Below are 24,908 nucleotides of genomic sequence, written 5' to 3'. Positions count from 1 at the left end.
TGTAGAGTGTGAAGGTTGTGTGTTTGTGTTTATTTTCATGCTCACGGTCATGATGTGCACTGAGGATGGTGTTTGATTTCGTTGTACGAGGTGCAATGACAATCAAGTAAACTAAACTAAACTGAAAGGCAAAAGCAGAAGCATACCACACTGGCCCTTATGTACACACCCAAACACACAACAACAACAACAAAAGGGAGGGGAGATTTGGTTCCTTCACTGTTGAGACTCTCTCTGTGTGTGTGTGTGTTTGCTCACCCAGATTTGAAATGTATTGATTGATCAGGGATCTTGTGGCTTCCGTTTTTTTTTTTCCACCTCTCTCTGCCAAATGCATCCAGCCGAGCGGTTAATTGCTCCTGCTTTGCAATTTGCCAGTGAACTTAGCAAATGCAAAATGCCATTTTTCAGGAAATGCCAATCCGCCCGAAGGTCTTCCGGTCCCCTCCGTAGCATTTCCACCCCCTCTCCCTCCCTAATTGTCCCCAAAGTGATCTGACCTTTGAAGGCCATCGCTTCAGTAAGCCCACTCACTTCGTCCAGCTTGGAGGTAGGCTGGTGTGGAAACATAGCAAGGGGCTGTGTGTCTGAGAGTCCCAGAATGACTGGAATGGCATTCTGGAGATGACGATTTTGATTCCCCACCTGATCCCTAGGTCAAATTTACAGTTGGAATTAGCAGTGATCTCCTCTCCTTGACATGACTTGCTTCAAAAGGTGGAGAATGGAATGGAATAGAATATGGAATAGAATATGGAGTAGAGTAGAGTAGAATACATAGAATAGAATAGAATAGAATAGAATAGAATAGAATAGAATAGAATAGAAATAGATTGGACACATAGAATTTGTCTTGTGCAAATAGAATAGAATAGATTCATCAAGAGTAAGAATCATAATACAATAGGTTGAATAGAATAGAATTCTTTATGGAATGGAATAGAATAGTGTGATTGGACACACAAGGAAAGAATGTCTTGGTAGCAGATGCTCTCAGTGTACATAAAGAAAAGATACATTCATCAGAGTCAAGAATCATCAGGTACAATAGGTTGAATAGAATAGAACAGAATAGAATAGAATAGAATAGAATAGAATAGAGATAGAATGAATAGAATAGAATAGAATAGAATGGAATAGATAAAAGATTAGGGAGTAAGGGATAGGGATAGGGATAAGAATAGAATAGAATGGAATAGAATAGAAGAATGAAGAGAAGAGAATAGAATGAAATAGAATTAGAATAGAGAAGGGATAGAGGGAATAGGAGAATAGAGAATAGAGAATAGAATAAAGAATAGAGAATAGAGAATAATAGAGAATAGAGAATAGAGAATAGGAATAGAGTAGAGTAGAGTAGAGTAGAGTAGAGTAGAGCAGAGCAGAGTAGAGTAGAGTAGAGTACCTAAGCTGGGATGCTCACATTGCAGCCCTGGTCAAAAGGGCCCAGCAGAGATTAGACAACCTGAGACTTCTCAGAAAACAACAACTGAATGAAAAACTGCTGGTGATCTTCTACCGCTGCACCATAGAGAGCATTTTAACATACTGCACCTCTGTATGGTTTGGTACTTGCACAGTGGCAGATAGGACAGCATTCAAGAGGGTAGACATCATTGCCCAGAAGGTCATGGGTTGCCCTCTCCCCTCTTTGGAAGAGCTTTATAGCCCCCGCTGCCTTAAGAAAATTCAAAACACTCTCAAAGATCCATCTCATCCTGGACACCCTTTTTTTTGCACTATTACCATCTGGCAGACGGTACAGAATAATAAAAACAAGGACAAAAAGGCTGAAAAACAGCTTCTATCCCAGGGCAGTAGCGCTGTTGAATTCTGCTGTATAGTGCAGTGTTGGTGTGGTGTCGGGGGTTTCCGGTTCAATGTGTGGAGGGTGAAGGATGTGTGTTTGTGTTTATTTTCATGGTCATGATGCGCACTGAAGATGGTGTTTGATTTTGTTGTACGAGGTGCAATGACAATAAAAGTAAACTAAACTAGAGTAGGGCAGAGTAGAGTAGAATAGAATTCTTTATTGGCCAAGTGTGATTGGACACACAAGGAATTTGTCTTCGGTGCATAAGCTATCAGTGTACATAAAAAAATACATTCATCAAGAATCTTAAGATACAACACTTAGTGATAGTCAGAGGATACTAAATAATAGGATACTTTTAGAATTTAGAATAAAATACAGCTGGAAGGGACTTTGGAGGTCTTCTAGTCCACCCCCCTGCTCAAGCAGGAAAACCTATAAAATCTCAAACGACTGTCCAGTCTCTTCTTAAAAACCTCCAGTGATGGAGCGCCCATGATTTATGGAGGCAGGCTGTTCCAACTGGTTAATTGTCCTCACATTTAGGAAATTTCTCCTTAATTCCAGGTTGCTTCTCTCCTTGATGAGTTTCCATCCATTATCTCTTGTCCTGCCTTCTGGTGCTTTGGAGAATGATGTGTCCTCCCTCTTCTTTGGGGCAGCCCCTCAAATACTGGAATACCGCTATCACGTCACATCTATTTCTTCTTTTCTTTAGACTAGCCAAACCCAAAACCTTCAGCCGTTCTTCATATGTTTTAATCTCCAGGCCTTTGATCAGCTTAGTTGCTCTTCTCTGAACTTTTTCCAATAGAAAGAATCATTGTTCTCAAAGGACGTTGTTAGGGATATACACCCTAGCAGAACCTGCACGGCAGTCAGGCAGGCAGGCAAATATGTGAGATAAACGTTTTTGTAGCTTACACTCAGTAAAACAGATACAATGTGCTAGTTAAATAGTTTATTCCAGTAATAGTTATAGCATAGTCAAACAGTCCATATATCATACACTAGTTCAGTCCATCCGGGGATTATTCAGTTGCAAAGTCCAGTGTCGAAAAAGAGGTCAGTAAACTTACAAATATCAGTCCTGTAATATATCTCTTTGCAGTTAGAGATATGAAGAAGTTAAACCTCCTTTTCTTCCTTCAGCAACAGCAGAGAACATGCAGTTAACAATCCATCATTGTCAGCAAGCAATTTAGTAAGCCAGGAATACAGTAAGCTAGCAGGTTCTCTTGCTCCCTCTTATGGTGGTTTTACAGCCGCACCCAAAATTACATGCTTTGCAGTTAAAGTGACACACACTTAAACTCACTATCATAGTTTATATATATTATTTTACCCAAACTACGTTAGGTAACCTATGTTATTCCTAACAGACGTGATAGTTTTAATATTTGAGGGGCTGCCACAAAGAAGACGGGGTCAAGCTATTCTCCAAAGCATCTGAGGGCAGGATGAGAAGCAACGGGTGGAAACTAATCAAGGAGAGAAGCAACTTAGAACCAAGGAGAATTTTTCTGATGGTGAGAACAATTAATCAGTGGAACAGCTTTCCTCCAGAATTTGTGGGTGCTCCATTTTTGAAGGTTTTCAAGAAGAGATTGGACAGCCATTTGTTTGGGATATGATCTCCTGCTTGAGCCAGGGGTTGGACTAGAAGACCTCCAAGGTCCCTTCCAACTCTGTTATTCTGTTCTGCTATCAGATCTGGACACCACGGCCCCCAGAGGGGCACCAAGGGGCCTTCTCCAGCCCAGTCTTGAAAGCCACGTCGTTCTCAGCAATATTATTCATCATCCATGTCCCCCCTAGACAGCCAGTCTCTAAGTTATACATCTGAGACAGCTCGAAGCTCATGTAATTAAGCCCCCAACATTGCTGGAGACACAAGCCTTTCCTTAAAAGCATCTCCAGTGATAAATACGCTAAAATGTATGGTGGAAATTGAGTCTTAATGTTTCCACCCAAGCTTCGGAACATCGACCTCACTTCTTCTCTAGGTCGCCTCCAGGACTGTTCACCCTGGCCGAAGAACGTAAGGTTCTTCCCTGATGGTTTCAAAGCCACTCTCTGCGCCCCCACCCAGCTTTCAACCTCGCTTAAGATGACCATCTAGGGCAGAGATGATAGTCAAAGTAACTCCGATTGTCTCCTAAAGCAGTGCTCTGCAACTGGAGGTCCGCGAGAAAATTTTGGTGGTCCGCAGAAAACTTATTTCCTTTTTTTTATATTGCACTAAATCAGGGCTCCTGATTAAGGCTCCTGAAACGTTCTTATTAGGGATAATCAGAGGTGAATACTAGAAAGAAATTGAATATATAATAATACATATACTGACAGCAGCTAGAATAACACATGCCCCAAATTGGAAATCAGAGAGTAATCCCACAGCTAATATGATTATTTAAAAAATAATAATGGATTGTGCAGAAATGACTAAATGGAATTGCAGGAGAAGGAAGAAAACGAATACTATACGGTCTGGGGAAAATGGTATGTTTGGTTAGGTAATAGGAATCAAAGATAATGCAAAATGTAAATGTAAATTATATATATACGTATACATATACATATACATATCTAATGGTATTCAGCTTTGTTCGGGTATTTTCCCATGTCATTGTAGTTGTGCTTTTAAAGTTGTAGCAACGTTCCAGCAAAATCTCATCTGCCATCATCAGGCTTCTGTGTAGTGTTCGTCTGTGAGTCAGACTTTCACAGCCGTTTCTGTGTGTGTGTGTGTGTGTGTGTGTGTGTGTGTGTGTATAAGTTTTCACGGTACTTACATGTATGGTATTTGGCTTTGTTCGGGTATTTTCCCACGTCATTGTAGTTGTGCTTTTAAAGTTGTAGCAACGTTCCAGCAAAATCTCATCTGCCATCATCAGGCTTCTGTGTAGTGTTCGTCTGTGAGTCAGACTTTCACAGCCGTTTCTGTGTGTGTGTGTGTGTGTGTGTGTGTGTGTGTGTGTGTGTATAAGTTTTTGCTGGTACTTACATGTATGGTATTTGGCTTTGTTCAGGTATTTTCCCACGTCATTATAGTTGTGCTTTTAAAGTTGCCGAAACGTTGCTACAACTTTAAAAGCACAATTATAATGAGGTGGGAAAATACCGAACAAAGCTGAATATACCATACATATATATATATATATATATATATATATATATATATATATATATATGTATGTATGTATGTATGTATGTATGTATGTATGTATGTATGTATGTATGTATGTATATATATGTAAAAGAAGAAACAGACATCCTGTGATCTCTGGAACTTAAAATTATATTTAATGTAGTTAGTAAGCTTTCATCAGTCTCTGCTGATATCGTCAGAGTATTAAGCTACCATTACAGAGATTACATAATAATCAGCCTCCCGGTGTGGGGCTTTGGGCGAAGGCTGGAAGGAAGGTCCACTGGTGGCAAAGAGCCAAAGGGCCTCATTCCAGTGGGACGGCATCATGGCCTGGAACTGGCTGACCATCTCTGCCCACTGAGACTCCGGGCGCGGGACCTGGCCTTGCACTCCCGCAGGTCTTCCCTCTGCTTGGAAAGCCCATGCTCCTAGTCCTCAGTGAGGTGCTTCTGCTGAGCCTCCTTCTCAGTCGGATCCAATTTGAACGGAGGCAGCTGTTTGTCCAACTCTTTTTTTCCTGGGGGCTGCTTAGCTCCAACACCTGCTTCCTGTTGGGGCCCTAAGGAACGCGGGGACAAGCAGGGGAGGAGTGGCTGGGAAGGGAGGGCCGAGGAGAGGAGAGGCCTCAAACGCGAGTGACATGGAGTTGGCCACGCCCACCCAGTCACATGACACCCCCCCCCCCAGCCACACACACACCCAGCCGTTCATTAGGCAGATCCAATCAGTGGTCCGCGGGATTTATAATTATGAATTTAGTGGGTCCCTGAGGTCCGAAAGGTTGGTGACCCCTGTCCTAAAGGGGCTTGGGGTTTTGTGAGCCTGCGGTGGGCAGGCTCTCCTTCAAAGTCAAGATGTCTGTGAGTTAATTAATTATGAGATCCTAACTACCAGCCAGCAGTGGAACTATTTGGGGTTGACTTTCTCTTCTGTCCATTGAAGAGAGTCAATTGGGTGGTGTTTAATCATGGCTTATTGGGAGGATGAGCTCAGAGGACAGGACCTCCCCCATCTGGCACAAAGGCAGTTGTTGGGATCCTTCTTGGACCCAAAGATCCCACTTTATCCCATACAAGAGGCTGGACTTTCCCCCTAACTAACCCAGATGAATTCCCGTCATTGGATCCGTTTTTATAAGAAACAAAAATGCAAAATCACTACGCAACACCTCCACCTAGTGGCCAAATGCAGTACTGAAACCCGCATCAAAAGCTGTAGTGTAAACTGATTTTTTCCCCTCAATAAAAGAGTTGGACTCTCAAGGACTGGGGGCTAGAATAAAACACCTGAAACACAAGACCCTCAAGACGGGAGCTTGTGGGAGACAAAAATCAACACCTCTGACACAGGGAGGGTGGAATTCCAAATCCAAGGCCAATTCCAGGTAGACCTGGACTTGTTTTCCTCTCTCTCTCTTCTCCCTCTCACTTTTCTCCTCTCTTCCGTTTCTCTTCCCTCTTTCTCTCTCCTCTCCCTCCTTTCTTTTCTCTCTCCCTTTCTCTCTTCTCTCTCCCTTTCTTTCTTCTTTCTTCTCTCTCCTTTCTCTCTCTCCTCCCCTTTTTCTCTTCTCTCTCCTTTCTTTTCTCTCTCCTCTCTCTTCTCTCTCCCTCCTTTCTTTCTTCTCTCCTTTCTCTCTTCTCTCCCTTCTTTCTCCTCTCTTCCCTCTCTCTCCTCTTCCCTCTCTCTTCTCTTTCTCCTCTCTTCCCTCTCTCTTCCTTCTTCCTCTCTCCTCTCTCTTTCTTCTCTCTCCCTTTCTCTCTTCTCTCTCCCTCATTTCTTCTCCTTCTTCTCTCTCCTTTCTCTTCCCTCTCTCTCCTCTCTTCCCTCTCTCTTCTTTCTCCTCTCTTCCCTTTCTCTTCCTTCTTCCTCTCTCCTCTCCTCTTTCTCTCTCTCTCTTTTTCTCTCTCCCTTCTCTCTTCTCTCTCCTTCCTTTCTTCTCTCTCCTTTCTCTCTCTTCTCCCTTCTTTCTCCTCTCTTCCCTCTCTCTCCTCTCTCTCTTCTCTCTCTTCTTTCTCCTCTCTTCCCTCTCTCTTCCTCTCTTCCTCTCTCTTCTCCCTCTTTTCTCTTCCTTCTCTCTCTCTCTTCTCTCTCTCTCTTGTCTCTCTCCTCTTTCTCTCTCCCTCCTCTTTCTCTCCTCTGCCTCCCTCTTCTCTCTACTATTGGGGCCAGAATTTTTGTTGCTAAGCAAGGAAGTTGCTAGGTGAGTCACACCCAATGTTCCCACCAATTTGCCATGTTGTTAATTGAAACTCCAGTTGTTAAGCGAATCACATGGCCATTAAGTGAATCCAGCTTGTCCCGTTGACTTTGCTGGAAGGAAAGCAGGCGGCAAAATCGTAAACAGTGACCTCGGGGTGCTGCAAACAGTTGTACATATGTGCCGGTTGCCAAGTGCCTGAATTTTCATCACATGACTGTGGGGACGGCTGCCAGAGACGTGTGAAGACCAGTCGTAAATCCAAGAGTACCTGTATTTTTTGAGATTGTATTTTCTGGTAACTCCTCATGGACTTTTTGCTACAAGTGTGACCATTTCTGGATTGCGCATAGATAAAACTCAGACTAAGTGGAGAAGCGTTTATTTATTTATTTGCAATTTTAAAAGAGGGTGAAAAGTTATATTAGCTTTTGCTCAGTGTGATGAAGCTGGAAACTGGTTTTTATTATTATTATTATTATTTGTTGCCTTTCTGTCATCGTTTTTCCTTTCCCTTTTCTTTTTCTGCATCTTCCAAACGTTTGTTTTTTCTAGTTTAGTTTTTATTATTATTATTCTTTGTTGCCTTTCTGTCATCGTTTTTCCTTTCTCTTTTCTTTTTCTGCATCTTCCAAACGTTTGTTTTTTCTAGTATAGTTTGTATTAGTCTTGGTTATGTTTTTTTTTTAAAAAAAGGTGAATAAAATTATTTGCTTCCTTTAAAAAAGAAGAAGAAGTAGGTGCTTGCTGAAAAAGGCAGAATGAACTTTGGTGGGTGCTGAAGTCTCCCCTGAAAGGAGATTCACGTTTTGGGTTTCAAGTGTTGACAGCAAAAATGTTTGTTCTCTGTGCAAAGACACACACACATACACACACACAACTGCCCCAATGTCTATTTCCAGGTGGTTTGGCTGGATGTTTTGCTGGTGCTTCTAAATACTGATAAGGATTGTCGATATGTTTTCCAGGCCCAGACCAACCAGGAATAGATCATCTGCATTCACAAATTTGCACTTGGTTGTTTTTTTGGTCTTCGTCTGCTTGTGCGGAACTGGAATTGAACAACTGTCTGTGCAACTGTGCGCCAGGAAGCTCTCGCATCAAAAAGGGAAAGAGGCTACAATTAAAGGGTCTTTTACAGACACAACAATTGGACAGCTAGGTGAACAGCCCCATAGGTAAAAGGATTGGGAGAATGGCCTTGCGAGGAAAGGACCCAGAGATGCTGCCAAAGGGACAGGGCAGATAAGGGACTGCTGAGCCCTCAGCTACATATTGGGTGGAGAATGAAGCTTCGAAGGAAATCTCCCTAGTTTCTTAAGCTGTAAAGGAGACGGCTGTGATAGTATACGGCAAAGGTCTAGGGAGGAATGAGATGACCAGGCTGCACCTGGGGAAGGGGGTGTCAAAGATGTCATCAGTCATGAGTCCCTGCGCACCCACAAGAGATGTAAGTCCAGCCCACCTTGAATTCCTTTCTTAACTTTCCCTTGACAGTTAGTAGCTCAGATTCTTGTAGAGAGCTTAAGCTTGCGATCAATCATTATGCTCCTTTGAATTTGCCTGAATCTTGACCGATTTTCCTGGCGCCCGAGAAGATGCCGCCAAGGGATAAGTTAGGTAACAGACTGCTTAGCCCACAGATGGAGGAAAATACTCTCAGAAGGGGTCCTCCCAAATTTCTCAGGGTGCAAAAGGAGAGGGCAGGAGAATTGTGCTTTCTGACGGGGCAAGATTGGGTTGATGTAGCCTTTCAAGAAAAGCAAAATTAACACTCCTGCGGTTGTGTTTCCTATCTTGTTTATACAGTAAGGCTGACAGTGGGTAATCTCCTTGAAAGAAGGATCACAGGACTTTCTGGGGAGGAGAAGCTGGAAACGATCCAGCAAGGAAATGGTGGAGGAAATAGATTGGAGTCTTTGCTTAGCTTGCTCCAAGGGTTCTCCATCCGTCCTCCAACTCCAAGGTTGCTGTTGAGGTTCTTCAAGTCTTGGCATGAGAAAAAAAATAACAAACTGGACTAGGCTGGCTGCTTGGGGTAGGGGTCCCCAAGTCCTTCCCAAGAGGCAACACAGTCTTTAAGTTTCCAGTGGGGTAGGTCTGTTCCCTTTCATTTGTTTCCCCTTGTCTGCAATCAAGCAGGCTCGATTAAAAAGAACTTGAGATCCTTCACCAGAAGGTATCGAGGTCCATCAGGTTTTACGGGTGCTATCGTAAGTTGTGATTGTTGGGTCTTCCTGCAGAAGTGGGCTTGTTTCCGAAGCTTCCGGATGATCGGGTGTTTGCAAAGTCGTTGTTGCTGCCTTTCTCTGCAGGAAAAAAAAGGCAGAAGTTAGTTAGAATTGCACTGATCCTGAAATAGGTGAGGTTGGGTTGATTCCCCCAGCTGAGCCAACTTCCTGTTCTGGCCTCTCATCCTTTCCCACATTCTACAAACCAGCAGGCTGGCCCGGTTCCTCTTGCAACTGAATCCTGTGGTTTAGCCCAACCTGGTGTCCTTCAGAGATAAGGGAACCAACTGAGATTGTCTCCCATCGCGGTTAAAAACCGCAGCCTCAAACTCTCTGCCGAGTCCCCATGAGTTGGAAGAGATGATTTAATGTGATGCGCCTGAATCTCACCTCCTCCGGAGGCCTGTGGTTTTAATTAAATAAATCAAACCAAATCAAGGTTTTAATTACGTCAAGGAATTGGATTGGATTCAAACAGGCCATGGTTTGAATCTGGTTTGCGTCTATGAACCGCCGTTTTTGTGTTATATCAATATTGACCGTCTAAAGAGGAAGCCAAAATTTATTTCCTGTTTAGAGAAATGTGGCAAAGGGACAAGCTTGGAGTGTGGTGAGGCTGTACGTTGGCCAAGCAGCCAATGTGATGCCAATATTTCCTTTCCTGGTTTCTTTCCTAAGGCCTGGGGAATGTCAACAATCCCTCATTCAAGGGCTCTTTTGAATAAGGTAGTAAAGACACAGCAATGGGTCCTCACAGGTTTAAGAAATATGCCAAGCATCTAATCTCTCTCTGATGCAACAGAAAATGATTGCTCTGGATTGCCACTAAACCAATAGTAACAGCACTTATATACCGTTTCACTGTGCTTTACAGCCCTCTCTAAGTGGTTTACAGACTCAGCCTCTTGCCCCCAACAATCTGGATCCTCATTTTTCTGACTTCAGGAGGAGGGAAGTTTGAGTCAACCTCGAGCCGGTCGGGATCAAACTGCTGGCAGTCAGCAGAGTGAGCTTGCTGTATTGCATTCTAACCACTGCGCCATCATGGCTCCATAAAGGAGAATATTTGTAGCTCGGAGTTGAAATGGGGGATTCTTGATGTTCTCGGAGCTTGGTTGTTTTCTTGCAGACGTTTCATGACCCAGCTAGGTAACATCATCAGTGGGAGGTGGAGGAGAAAGAAGAAGGAGGAGGAGGAGGAGGAGGAGGAGGAGGAGGAGGAGGAGGAGGAGGAGGAGGAGGAGGAGGAGGAGGAGGAGGAGGAGGAGGAAAAGGACTACTGTGGGGTCCTTTGATGCTCTCTGAGCTTGGCTGTCTTTCTTGCAGATGTGTCATGACCCAGCTAGGTAACATCATCAGTGGGAGGTGGAGGTGGAGGAGGGGAGGAGGAGGAGGAGGAGGGAGGAGGAGGAGGAGGAGGGGAGGAGGAGAAAAAGGACTACCGTGGGGTCCTTTGATGCTCTCTGAGCTTGGCTGTCTTTCTTGCAGATGTGTCATGACTCAGCTAGGTAACATTATCAGTGCTCATTTGGGTAATGAAATATTTGCAAGAAAACCACCAAGCTCAGAGAGCACCAAGGACCCCACAGGCCTCCTTCCACTGATGATATCATCTAGCTGGATCATGAAACGTTTGCAAGAAAACTACTCAGAGACCGCCAAGAATCCTTCTGGGTTGTCAACCTGGTTGGGTTTCCATTTTGAAAATGAGGCAGAAGACGCTGGCTAAAGCACAAGGCGTCTTTGCAATTGGCAGAATCCTTACCAACTCCCTGCCACAAGATTATCCCAGGCGCTACATTTAGGGAGTACAAGCAATCCTCCATTTATGACCGTAACCGAGCCCAGAATTACCATCCTAAGTCATGCTGGTCATTAAACAAGTCACTGATTTTATAACCTTCTTCCAGTGGCCATCAGGCGAAGGGCACAGTAATTAAACAAACCCTGCCTGAAATGGAACTGAGTGGGGTTTTCTTTGCCAGAAATCAGCCTGTTTCTGGCAAAAAAACAACAAAAACAAAACCCTCACAAAAAACATTGTAAATCTTGGTCAAGTCACTGGCGGGGCGCTGCAATTAGCTGAAAATGCAGGCTTGTTGCCAAGCAACCAAAAGGGGATAATGGGACGGTCAGAACTTCGAATCTGAGTTGTCAGCGGCCACTGGTAACTTGGAACGGTCGTAAATCGAGGATTTCCTGTATCTTCCTTCTTTCTAATGGGGCGTGGTGAGGGGAAGCAGAGGTGGTATTCAGCTGGTTCTGACCGGGTTCTGAAGAACCGGTAGCGAAAATTCTGAGTAGTTCGGAGAACCGGCAAATCCACCCCCCCCTCTCACTGGCCCTGCTCCCATCTCTTCTCTGCCTCCCATTGAGTCCCAGTTGATCGGCTGGGTCTCCTTTGGTTGCCCTGCCCAGGAGAACGGAGCAGGAAAGCAGGTTAGTGGGGTGGGGAGGGAAGGGGGTTTTTCCAGTATCCTTCCCCTGCCACAGCCACCAAGCCAGGCCCTCACAACCGGTAGTAAAAAGTTTTGAATCCTACCACTGAAGTCATTCAGACCCAGACCCTCCAGGCCATGAGTTTGACAGAGATACCCATCCTACAAAATGTCATATACTATATATATATATATATATATATATATATTTAGAAAGGGGCTCAACAGGAAGTTAGTCAGGTCCCAAGAGTGACGCCATCTGAGGTTTAAGCGAAGCAGCGGACTCTAGGAACGGGTTCGATTCTTTTCAGTCTTTTTTCCCCCCCTTGCTGTTGTGTTATCAAAAGACTTGGGTGGGGAGAAGTTATAGAGGATTAATTGGTTATTATATGGGGAAGGAATGAGTAGGGCAGGGATAAGGTTAGGGGGGGCCGGCATTAAAAAGCAGAAGCCGTTGGCTAAGATTAGCTGCCGCGAAGACGAAACACTTTTAAAGCAGTGAGCCATTCCAGCAGCCGTCTTAAAACTCGAGGTTTTAAAAGTGAGCCAAGCTACGTTTTGCTGTTAAAACACGCATTTGACGTTACCTTTTGCTTTTTTTTTGGTTTGGCTTTTTTTTTTTTTCAGATGTCCGCCTACAATTTCATCTCCATCCATTGCAAGCTGGGCTTTTTCCTGGAGGCAGCGATTGCCCCTTTAGGTCCTGAGTATTTATTACTACGCCAAAATAAAAAGTTTTTTTCCTAGAAGATAATTAGCTCGGGTTTAAAACAGTTTTTAGATTAGATTTATCAGGACATTTATGCTACGGGTTGAAAGAAGGGAGAAGCTGCGGTTTTATTGGTTAGTTTATGTTCTTTTTAAAATTAAGTTTAGGAGGTCAGTCCTAAATTAGGCACATTTAAACAGTCAGGCTTATCATTTTTAAATATGATTTACAAGCGATTAAGAAGCGAGTTATCATTAGATGGTGAGGGTGTGCCACGTATTTTCAGGGCAGCAGGTGGGCTGAAAGCCACACTGCAAAAACCCACAGAGGTACACAAACACACACAATTAAAATTTGACAAGTTGCTAGTATTGTGAAAAAGATTCTTGTAAACATTCAACAGATGAGTTAGGGAAGCTTGTAATGTTTGTTTTGAGTAACACGAGAGAAGAGAAGAGAAGAATTCGCTACTAGACAGCGATTTCTTTTTCAATGTGATCCACTGAAGGATCTCTTACCAAAACACTGTGATACTCATAATTAATGTCAGATCTAGGTGGATTCTGTATGGCAACCGATCGATCCTTTTGCCATGACAGAGTCAAGGTCTGTTGAGGAAGTAAACAGGTCCAACGTGAACACGGGAAAATAATAAGGTTTAGAAAAGTTTGATTTGCTTTTTAACCTGTCTTTTCATCCAGCGCCGAAACGATTGCCCGGTCACTGGATTTAATTGGAAAAAGATTCAGAAACCTGCAGGGAACCTCATAAAGCTTTAATCGTCTTCTTTTAATGACCCCCATAATCCCTTGTGGGGTGGAGGTCTGGGCAACTAAACAGACCTGATTTTTTACTGGCTGGATGCCTTTCCTGTCACCAATGCGGAGTTTTATTCAGCAGATAAATTCTCATTGTGCTCAGAGAAACATCTGCCCCTACATAGGATCGAACTCGCGGCTCTAGGCCACCATACCACTCCTCATAAAGCTTTAATGCCCACCCCAAAACATTCTGTGCCTGGACCGTGCATGAAGGATGATGTCTCCTTTTCGGAAAAAAAGCCCAGGGCATGCCATCAGCATGGAAGCGAGACGTTTTCAACCAACACACGGCTGAACTTACGTTACCCCTTGCAGAATAGAGAATAAGAGAGTTGGAAGGGACCCGGGAGGTCTTCTAGTCCGACCCCACCCACCCCCAGCTGAAGGATTTTGCACTGATGAGACAGGCGTTCTGTTGAGGTCATTAGACACACCTTGTGACTTTGTGAGAGGTTGAGAAACGGCCTTCAACCAATTTGGGGTTTTATTGGTCAGATTGATTTGCTGTTATTGAAATGGTTGGTTTATACGGTTACGGAAAAGTTTAAAAAAGTTGAGATTCGATGTTGATGCTTCATTCTGCTGCAATGGAGGGAGTTGGAAGTCAAGGCCTCTTCTCTCCCCTCTCCCCCTCCTCCCCTCTCCCTCTTCTCTCCTCCTCCCCTCCCTCTCCTCCTCTTCCTATTCCTCTTCCCCTCTCCTCCTCCTCTCCCCCGCTCTGCCTCCTCCTCTCCTCCTCCTATTCTCTCTGCCCCCTCCCCTCTCTCTCCCCTCCCCTCTGCCCCTCTCCTCCTCCTCTCCCCTCCCCTCCCCTCTGCCTCCTCCTCCTCCTCTCCCCTCTCCCCTCTCCTCCTCCTCTCCCCTCCCCTCTTCTCTCCCCGTCCTCTCCTCTCTTCCTATTCTCTCTTCCCCCTCCTCTCCTCCCCTCTGCCTCCTCCTCCTCCTCCCCTCCCTCTGCCCCTCCCCCTTCTCTCCCTCCCCTCTGCCCCTCTCTCCTCCTCTCCCCCCCCTCTCCTCTCCTCCTCCTCCTCCTCCCCTCTGCCTCCTCCTCCTCCCCTCCCCTCCCCTCTTCTCTCCCCCATCCTCTCCTCTCCCCTATTCTCTCTTCCCCCTCCTCTCCCCTCCCTCTGCCTCCTCCTCCTCCTCTCCCCTCTGCCCCCTCCTCTCCTCTCTCCCTATTCTCTCTTCCCCCTCCTTTCCTCTCTCCTCTCCCCTCTGCCCCCTCCTCTCCTCCTCCCCTCCACTGTGCCCCTCTCCTCCTCCTCTCTTCCTATTCTCACCTCCCCCTCCTCTCCTCTCTTCACTTTTCTTTCCCCTTCCCCTCCCACTGTATCCTATTATTAGCTTTTGTAGTTTTGTATTTTAGTTTATAATCTAATAAAAATGTACTAAAACTTGAAGAAGAAAAAAAGATAAAGATAAAAGGGAAAGGCTGCCTTAAATCAGCACCCGTTGCACACTGTCAACCCAGAGCTGCTTCTCAGGGGCTACACGGGTTGGAAAAAAAAACCAGCCAGACAAACTCTTGCAGGCTTCCAAAAGTCGTAACTTCGCTTGTATCCTTACAATTTTTATGGACTGTTTCCTAGTATGATTTGATTGCTTATTGGTACCTTATGACTATCATTAAGGGTTGCACCTGATGATTCTTGACTCTTGACGAATGTGTATTTTCCTTTATGTACACCGAGAGCATTTGCACCAAGACAAATTCCTTGTGTGTCCAATCACACTTGGCCAATAAAGTATTCTATTCCTATTCCATTCTATATTCTGTTCTGTTCTATTCTATTCTATTCTATTCTATTCTATTCCTATTCTTCTCTTCTTCTCCCTTTCTCCTTCTCCTTCTCCTTCTATTCTATCTATTCTATTCCTATTCTTCTCTTCTTCTCCCTTTCTCCTTCTATTCTATTCTATTCTATTCTATTCTATTCTATTCCTATTCTCTTCTCTTCTTCTCCCTTTCTCCTTCTCCTTCTCCTTCTATTCTATTCTATTCTATTCCTATTCTTCTCTTCTTCTCCCTTTCTCCTTCTATTCTATTCTATTCTATTCTATTCTATTCTATTCTATTCTATTCTATCCTATCCTATCCTATTCTATCTATTCTATTCCTATTCTTCTCTTCTCCCTTTCTCCTTCTCCTTCTCCTTCTCCTTCTATTCTATTCTATCTATTCTATTCCTATTCTTCTCTTCTTCTCCCTTTCTCCTTCTATTCTATTCTATTCTATTCTATTCTATTCTAATTACATTTCCATATTTTCTATTCTATTCTATTCTATTCTATTCTATTCTATTCTATTCTATTCTATTCTATTCTATTCTATTCTATTCTATTCTATTCTATTGTACTCTACTCTACTCTACTCTCATTCCATTCCATGTCATGCAATTTGATTGATTGATTGATTATCCTAGTGTTCTTGATGCAACTTCCGACTCCTTTTGCTCCCTTTGATACCAAACAGACACACCACAATGACAATTCTTGGGCTATAACTTGCAAGATCCCTACGGGGGGAGGGGGAGGAAAACTCAGCTGGAAGGAAACATCTGCTGGAAGGCTGTTTCTGGTTTTTGATGGCTACTTCAAAAAATGCAGCCTGAGCTTCCAAGTGGCATAAAAAAACCATCATCTTCTCCTCCTCCTCCTCCTCCTCCTCCTCCTCCTCCTCCTCCTCCTCCTCCTCCTCCTCCTCCTCCTCCTCCTCCTTCTTCTTCTTCTTCTTCTTCTTCTTCTTCTTCTTCATTGGATGGCTCTGGATCCCAGGGGATTTGAGGAATCTTCTACTACGTTCTCTTTGAGGGTCACCTTGGATCTGGCTGAGCTTCTAATCTACTGGGAGGTCCATAGCTGAGTCCTGTTGCCAGGTGGCTTCAAACCAAGGCTGAACCTCAAGAACGGACACTTTTCTCCCTTTGCTTGGACCACCTCTTCTCAAAGGGGAAGAGGCCGGCGGCTCAAACCGGGTAGCGCCAGAAGGAGGACAGGACAGCCAGCCTGTAGTAAGCCAAACTTTGGGTAGGAGGGAAGGAAAGAGATGCATCTCCATCATCTCACTGAGAGAAGTTCAGCAAGAGTCACATTATCCGGTTTCGCTGACACCAGCTACAAGTTTCTTGTTTGTTAAATGTTTGTTTTTACAAAAAATGCCTTCTGTGCAAATTCAAAGGTTAGAAAAGAAGAAGAGCGTTTGGATAAAGAAGGAAGTAATAGTCTGGACCGACAGCAGGGAGGGTCAGCATGAGGAAGAAACAGCAACAACAACAACAACAACAACAACAACAACAACAATGGTTATAAGGAAGGAGACCTCCCCAAGTCTAAGGTCATTTGGTGCCTACCTTGCTCCTGAGCCCAACTAAGCCGGCTGCCAAGAGTAAAAGGCCTCCTAAGCCCATGAGGCTGAACTTCAGGTACTCCAGCAATGAAGGAATGGTGATGAGATGGATGTAGTAGTCATGCAAAACGTCTCCTTCGACCTCCCCGCTCTGGTCAGAACAGAGAAACAAAGAGTGAGTGTTTTGCGTCCCCTATAAGATTTTATGGCCTGCAAGAGGCAAAGTGGGAGAACGTGGCTGCATCCAAGGAAAGAAACAATCGAAGTCCAACTGGCTTTCCATGGTTTTTAGCTTGATGGTGGTGAGGGACCCTTTGGCTTTGCATCCCAGGTGGTGCTGTGGCCTGCCAGCGGCCAGCAGAGCTGGCAGCAGACTCAGACAGTGAGGAGCTTGGGGTGGAATATGGGCCCGTCCTAGCGTCTGGGGAAGGCTCTGATGAGGGCTCTGCATCGGAGGCAGAGATGGGGCCACAGTTATCAGCTGCCTTTGGAGTCGGAGAACAGTGGGGTGGAAGAACAGCTGGAGCCTGTTCCCAGTGTGCACATGCACAAAGCTGCCAGGAGAAGGGAACAGCTAAGGAACAAGGGTCGACTCAGGAGTAAAGGCACAGGTAGACGGTGAATGGCCCCTCCCACAGGGAGTAAAGAGCAGTGAAAGGGGAGTGGGGTTTGCAGGAGACAATTAGCTCAATCCATTAGGGTGAAGATCTGTTCCTGACTGTTTGCCAAGTAATTGCTGCTACAGCGTGGCGTTTGGAAGCTATCGTCCTGACAACTCTCCAAGCCTGATAAAGGTCTGTAGTTGTAAAATCTCTTGAAAGACTGTTTGCCGGGACTTTGCTGGAGAGGAATTCAATTTAACCTAAATAAAAGGGGTTTTATTGGGACGAAGAGTGGGTTTCATGATTTTGGGAAGCCTAGGTCAGAACAGGTGGGTTTGATTTGCTCCCCTTGGTGCATTGTCCTTCCAGCCTCCCCAAACATACAGCCAAATGCGGTGGGTCCCCTTTCGCTCAGATTTGGTTTAGATTAAGCATGCTCAGATCCCTTCTGTGACATCACAGCAGGTTAGCCAATGGCAAACCAGAGTTTCTTCTCACCAGCCCAAAAAACTTTCCTTGTTTTGTTTTCAAACAATAAAATAATATATTTGTTTTCTTAAGTTTTCGCGGGTACTTACATGTATGTTATTCAGCTTTGTTCAGGTATTTTCCCACGTCATTATAGTTGTGCTTTTAAAGTTGTAGCAACGTTTTGGCAGAATCTCATCTGCCATCATCAGGCTTCTGTATTGTGTTCGTCTGTGAGTCAGACTTTCACAGCTGTTTCAGTTTTAAATTTGGGGCTAGCCTACTGCTGTGCCAGAATGGTTTTTTCTTCATCCTGATTGGTTGGGAGTCTTGGTCTGTGTTTATTGGTCTTGGAGTTTGCTGTGTTCTGCTTGATTGGTGTTTCTAATATCTTCTGTCTGTTTTGTGGCTTTTTTTGTGTCTTGATTGGCTGGCAACATTGTGTTTCCTGTGTTGGAGGCTTTTAGTGCGGCTTGGCTTCAGGTAAAAGGACGGCTATCATTTGTTAGGAAGCTAAGTTTCATCTGGGTGCCTGGTTGGGGTGTGTTTGAGCTGGAGGTATCGGGGGATCTGTTTGTGCCCAGGTGTTTGCCTGGCTAGTGGTGTGGAGATTGTTTTGTTTGTGAGTGCAGGCTTCCAAATGATTGACAGTCTGGTGGAATCATCTCTTCTATTCATGTTTCATATATATATATATATATATATATATATATATATATATATATATATATATATATATATATATATATATATATATATGTTTTTTTCTGAGGTTCTCGCGGGTATTTGTATGTGGATCTTTGGTTATTCGGGTTTTCTCCCGCGTAAGCCGAAAGCACCAGCCTGAAGATGGCGAGTGGGACCTCGCCGAAACGTTGCCTAGATACTTTGAATCTTACGCGGGAGAAAACCCGAATAACCAAAGATCCATATATATGTTTTCGTAGATTTTCACGGGTACAGGTATGTAGGTCTAGGTGTGTTCAGGTCTTTTACTCTTAATCTTACACGGGAAAAGACCTGAACACACCTAGACCTACACACACACACACACACACACACAGTAATGAAGTAATGAATATTTGGATAAAGAGAGGGAGGGAGGGAAGGAAGGAAGGAGGAAAAAGAGGGAGAGAAGGAAGGAGGAAGGTTAACCTGATTAAAAGTTAATGCAAACCATATACATCCTTCTCAGGTGTTTTCTCTCTCTGTTTCTCTCTCTCTCTCTCTCTGTTTGTATGTGTGTGTGTGTGTGTTTGTATGTGTAAGCATGCAGACAGACCCACACTTACCTCGGAAAACCAAATCACGGGCAAAACCACGGGCTTAATCTGTCCGGTTTGCCTGCACAAATCAAAGAGAGAACACTCGTTTGAAAATTGCGTGGCTGGCCTCCTTGTGTAAGCCTGAGTCTTGGCCTCTGTGAGAGGCATTGTTCCACCAACTCAGTCTTGGCTGCCCAGCTCCCTGGCAAGGGATTAAGAGGCTTGCAAGAAGAGCCAAAGAAATCCCCTCTTCTCACCGCCCTCGCCTCGCTCGGCCCACAAACCTACCAGATGCCAGAAACGTGTTTTATGAACAGATTCAGCTGTATTTTGACCGAACAGTTCATGGGAATCCCTGTCAGCTGCAGAGAAAGAAGAAATGGGTTTAGTTGTTTGGGTTACAAAGATCCCATTTATTTTTATTTATTTTTTCTTCCTTTTTGGCTAGGTGTCCAAGACCTTTCTAAGCCAGGCGTTGTATTCAACAAAATCTTACTTCACACACACACCCCCAACAAAAATTACCAAAAAAGGAATGTAATCAGACCACAGGGAACAAAACGGGCAAAAGTCACCCCATAATTTGCATGTACCGAGTTGTACACACATCAACAAAATGGGCACGTCTGCAGCGGAAACCAAATCGCCGTTCATTTTATCCAGGAAATTGCATGCTCCTTCTGCGGTCTGGCTTGCTGGTATACAGGTGGTCCTCGAATTTACAACAGTTCGTTTAGTGACCATATGTGCAAGGGGAACCTTTACCTTTACCTAAAGGTTCCCCTCGCACATCCATGCTAGTTATTTCCGGCTCTAGGGGGCAGTGCTCATCTCCATTACAAAGCCGAAGAGCCAGCGCTGTCCGAAAAGTCTCCGTGGTCATGTGGCCGGCAGGACTGGCAGGCATGGAGCGCTGTTCCCTTCCCACCAACGTGGTCCCTATTTTTCTACTTGCATTTTTACATCCTTTCGAACTGCTAGGTTGGCAGAAGCTGGGACCAGTAACAGGAGCTCACTCTGTTACGCAGCGCTAAGGATTCGAACGGCCAACCTTTCTGATTGACAAGCTCAGCGTCAGCCGCTGAGCCACCGCGTCCCCCATTTTATGAGAGTTGTCATATTGGCACCTCTGGGAAAACCCAAATCTAAGTTCCAGGTTTTCCCTTCCCAAAAGAGAAATGAAAGATCCATCACATGGCCCAATGAAATCTTTGTCCCAACTGGAGACATCCCTCCAGTCACTCCCTTCCAGGTGCAGGGCAACATGTCCTTGACGCTCTGAGAAAGGAATGTTGTTGAGTCCAATTTTCTACCTCACTATGAAATCCCCCCTCCCAAATTCCCAGGCACTGAATGTGGCCGCCTCAAAGCTTCCAAGTAAAATATGGCTTCTAAGGCTGACACACAAAGGAAGCAGAGGCCGGGCACCAGTTCCAAGGAAGCGATTCTCAAGTGCCAGGAAACACCCTTGCACACATGAACGATATTTTTGCATTTCAGAAATAATTCTGGTATCTAGGGCAAAGCTCAGAAGGTCTGCAAAGGAATCCCATTTGCATGGGTTGCAGCACTCACATTTAATAATAATTACGAAGCGAGGAGCAAATGCTGTTGGTTGGTGTCCGAATGTGTACCCCACGAAGCCTGTGTGAAAATATTGGGGGGAAATACAGGCAGTCCTCGAAACTTATGGCCACAATTGAGCCCAAAGTTTACTTTGCCCTTCCCCCACTTTGACGACTTTCCCCGCCACCTTTGCTAAACGAATCATAGCAGCTCTTAAATGAGTAACCCGGTTGTTAAGTGAATGTGGTTTGTCCCCATGGACTTTTGCATCTGAATGTAAAACGTGAGAGCGTTGGCCTGCTGCAATGGTCATAAGTGTGAAAAATGGTTGTAAGTCGCTTTTTTTTATCCCTGTGCCGTTGTTACTTTGAATGGTTCTACCAAACTCTATAGTAAGGCCACACCTGGGAATACTGCAACCAATATTGGTCACCCTGCTACAAAAAAGATGTTGAGACTTTGGAAAAAAGTTCAGAGAAGAGCAACTAAGATGATCAAAGGCCTGGAGATTAAAACATGTGAAGAAGAGCTGCAGGATTTGGGTCTGGCTAGTCTAGAGAAAAGAAGAATTAGGGGTGACTGATAGCAGTATTACAGTATTTGAGGGGCTGCTACAAAGAAGAGAGCGTCAAATTATTTTCCAAAGCAGTTGAAGGCAGGACAAGAAATATATTAATCAAGGAGAGAAGCAACCTGGAATTAAGGAGAAATCCCCTAAGAATGAGAACAATTAACCAGTGGAACACCCAGACATTGTGGGTGCTTCATCACTGGAGGTTTTTAAAGAAGAGTCTAGACATCTGCAATGGGATAGGTTCTCCTGCTTGAGCAGGGGGCTGGACTAGAAGACCTCAAAGGCCCCTTCCAGTTCATTCATTCTACTCTATTCTATAACACACAGCGCTCTTTCTCAGAGCCAAATCCCTAAACACAGATTTTAATCACAACCCTCTCTAAACAAGGATTTCATATTTTCTACGAGCCCCTCTTGGCCAATTTATTCATAGATACAAACTTGATTTGTGCGCACCTTCCAGCCACAAAATTCATTCATTTAATCATTTGTTCACTTCAGTCTTGCATCTTAAAAATAATAATAATAATAACTGCAAATCAAGAATGATGGCAAAGACCGGTACTTATTTCCAACGAAGATTTCCCTGGGTTTCTCAAATTGTACCCCAAAGTTCATTTAAAAACTTTAGCTGACCTTTAGCCATTACTTTAAAAAAAAAATTTATGATCCAGTAGTGAAGGAACTTTTAAATTACACGTTCAGTTTAGACAATTAAAGACAAGCTGAGCAAATAAATGTTTTGTTGTTTACATTTGCATGCAGGAGATATTATCAAGCTATGTTGCTTTAGAATACAAATGCTAATGCTAATTTCATTTATCTATTTAATCAAAAATTATACCGGCTGCCGCCTTGCTCACTGAAGCCAACTGTGGGAGGTGCACAATGATGAATTTTTAAAAAAGGAAATATAAGGCAGCATTTGCAAATGTAAAAGCAAAAACAAAACAATGGTGACAATTATCATAATAATAACCAAACCAATGATTTCAAGAGGGATGTTTTCCAAAATGGCAAAGCCAACATTAAAATAACTTCCACCCACAGTGTGGAAATCTGCTCCCTCTTTTTTAAAATAATTATAATAATAATAATAATTCTTTTCAGATTAATCAAACCTTAAAACGTAAACAGGGCTAATCAGTTGAAATAAATGGGCAGGGAACTTGCCTGGACTTGTACTCACCTGTCCTGTTTGAGCAAAAGGATTGATAAAACATTAAGACCTGCAATCATCACCTTGATAACAGCCGTAATCACCAAATTGGAGTTAGAAAGGCAAACTCACCGGATGTATATCGACAAACAGATCGTGGTCCTTTTCGTTCGGATGCAAACCGACTACCGTGTCCATTAAAGCCGGATCAGCGTTTAGGAAATGAGGTTGAGAAATAAATATTGGCGCATCTTTAAAACAAAGGGATGGGGGGGGGAAATAAATAAAATCAGAATGCAACAGGCTCTTTTTTCGATGGGTAGTTCTCGACTTACAATCAATGGCTTAGCGTGTCAGGATTCCAGCAGTTGCCCTAATTAAATCATGATCCTCGAGACAAACTTCAAAAAACTTCAAAGGATTTATTAGAGGAGACATACTGGCACTGCCCGGTGTGAAGCCGATTCTGGCATACGTAATTTACAGTCCCCTGTGACCCTATTTCCCCCCTTCCCCCTGAGTGTCTCATAAACCAGATTCTCCAATTGAGCACCTTCACGGGCTGGGTGCCATCATTCACGTTCTCCAATTAAATGTATTCGTGGGCAAAAGCTGTGGAGTTTTGATTACAATCTTTTAAAGATAAAGAGTTGGAATATACTTTCGTGTCATGCCCCTGTTGGAATCTGATTCCGAGGGAGAGGAGGAACAGCTGACAGGGAGTGGGAGTGTGGCTCAGGTGGTTGTGGAGGAAATTGGGGAAGGTCACAGTCCGGCTGGGCATTCAGAGGAAGACCCAGGCCCACCCCCTCTTCATCTTAGGGCACGCATGGAGAAACTGATAAGGGAGCAACGTGAGTTGCGTGGTTTATGGGGAAGAAAAGGGCCCTGATCCCCTTCATTGGCTGCAGCTGGGAAGACTGTTTAAAAGGGCAGACTGCGCACGGCAAAGTTGCTGGAAGCAAAGCGTGAAATTATTCTGGTTTGTCAAGTCTTATCTGAGTTCTTGCGTCCTCCCAAGTGTGTGTGTTTCATTATCTTTTGACATTTTCAATCCCTTATCCTGCCTTGTCTCGTTAATTGCTGCAGCATGGTTTGTGTTGGTTTTTCTTTATAATTTATATGTACTTTGAGTTCGGATGGAATTTCTTCCCTTTGAAAACTGTTCTTGGGAGAGTTTTTTTCTCCAGCCGATGATAACTGGACATTGGGGGCCAAGTTGGAGGAATAAAAGGGACTTTAACCTATTTTTGTGACTTTGTTGCTTTTGTGCCACGCCCCTTTGGGTCATCACATTTCACTTTCAAACTGCTGCACTGCTCTTCCAGATTTCCTTCCTCTCCCACCCACCCCTTTTTTTTCTTTTATGGCAACTACTAAAACAGGCATAGGAATGTTTTATGAGTTGACATTGCAATCGTTTGAAGTTGCAAAAAGGGAGCTGCAACCTGGATCTGAAGTTCCAAAATTTGGGGGAGGAGGGGCCTACAGCCACATGACCCCTCTGCAAACAGTTTCATTTACTGTCGTTTGCAACGTCCTGCAATCCTGGGACCTCGGTTTGCGACGATTTGGCTTTAAGAAACCGTGCCGTAGTGAACAATGGGTTTGTTTTGTGATGGCTATGTTTGTTGCCACTGCTAAAAAAAGTCATAAAACTGAGTCGTTCACAAGATCAACTTGATTTGTGACCGTAATCGGCAGACTCCATTACAGTTGTATGTCAAGATCACCTGGAAACATGGGCAGGATTCATCCTGCCAGCTATGCCACTTTACACGAGGTCCAATTTTTTGTTTTGGACCCTTGCTTTGAAGTTTCATCAATCACGAGGACCAGTAACTTGTTTGAGTCAAAACCTCAGTGGTGTAGCAAGCCGGACCCGTGTTATTTATTGGCTGAAGTTTTATAGGAGCACAGCATAGCCGAAAGATTTCCAGGGCAAGGCTGTAGCTTTCGCAAAATTGCAAAAAAAAAAAAATTTTTTTTAAATTGCACAGGATATGCAAATGGAAAATTAAAAAACAATTGCACAGGTCGTGCCAATTGCAAATTTAAAAAACAATTGCACAGGTGATGCAAATGGAAAATTCTTTTTAAAACATTGTACAGAAGTTGTGCCAATTGCAAATTTAAAAAACAAATTGCACGAATTATGCAAATTGCAATTAACAAAAAACCAATTACACAGATCATGCCAATTGCAAAGTTAAAAAAACAATTGCACAGGTTATGCAAATGGAAAATGCGAACAGAGGGCGGCTGGTCCTCGGTGATCTCAGAAGATCTCTCGTGATGGGAGATGAACAAAAAAAAAAAAAAAACAACAGGAGAGAAAAATACAAGTGACATAAATGCGCAAACCCAGTTTATCTACTTAAAGCTTGGCCGGTCAGCCAAGAATTTGGACAGAATTCCTTTTTGCTCAGCAACAAAAACAGGAAGGTGACAGAAGTCACTGTGTGTCATTCATGCAAACGAGAGGCAGAAAGAAATGCCATCTCTATTTCCTATAAGCTCCGTGAAGTTCACTCCCTTGGTTGCTAATTCCTGGGCACATGATCATTG

The 24,908-nt window shown here is 44.0% G+C and overlaps 1 protein-coding gene across 4 annotated transcripts in view; it reads right to left on the bottom strand.

Moving 5' to 3' along the window:
• Nucleotides 1-7,527: 7,527 nt before the first annotated feature.
• The window catches only part of SCARB1 (scavenger receptor class B member 1), a 61,070-nt gene continuing 43,689 nt past the window's right edge, over nt 7,528-24,908 (bottom strand). Inside the window, exons 8-14 of one of the 4 annotated variants that reach the window (XM_087942984.1) lie at nt 22,473-22,591; nt 19,330-19,403; nt 19,069-19,120; nt 16,711-16,857; nt 13,058-13,147; nt 12,418-12,573; nt 7,528-9,470 (exon numbers count right to left, since the gene is read on the bottom strand). In XM_087942984.1, the coding sequence (XP_087799110.1) occupies nt 12,466-12,573; nt 13,058-13,147; nt 16,711-16,857; nt 19,069-19,120; nt 19,330-19,403; nt 22,473-22,591 (590 nt within the window). In that variant the 3' untranslated portion in view covers nt 7,528-9,470; nt 12,418-12,465. The remainder of the gene's footprint in view (nt 9,471-12,417; nt 12,574-13,057; nt 13,148-16,710; nt 16,858-19,068; nt 19,121-19,329; nt 19,404-22,472; nt 22,592-24,908) is intronic. The other 3 variants (XM_087942985.1, XM_087942988.1, XM_087942986.1) reach the window with 3 other exon arrangements.

The sequence above is a fragment of the Notechis scutatus genome, chromosome 13 (assembly GCF_049901735.1).
Source record: "Notechis scutatus isolate UNSWTSFEM ecotype Mainland chromosome 13, rNotScu1.2, whole genome shotgun sequence".
In the NCBI taxonomy this organism is placed as follows: domain Eukaryota; kingdom Metazoa; phylum Chordata; class Lepidosauria; order Squamata; family Elapidae; genus Notechis; species Notechis scutatus.
Note: the sequence above shows the minus strand (reverse complement) of the source record. Positions and strands in the feature narration are given on the sequence as shown.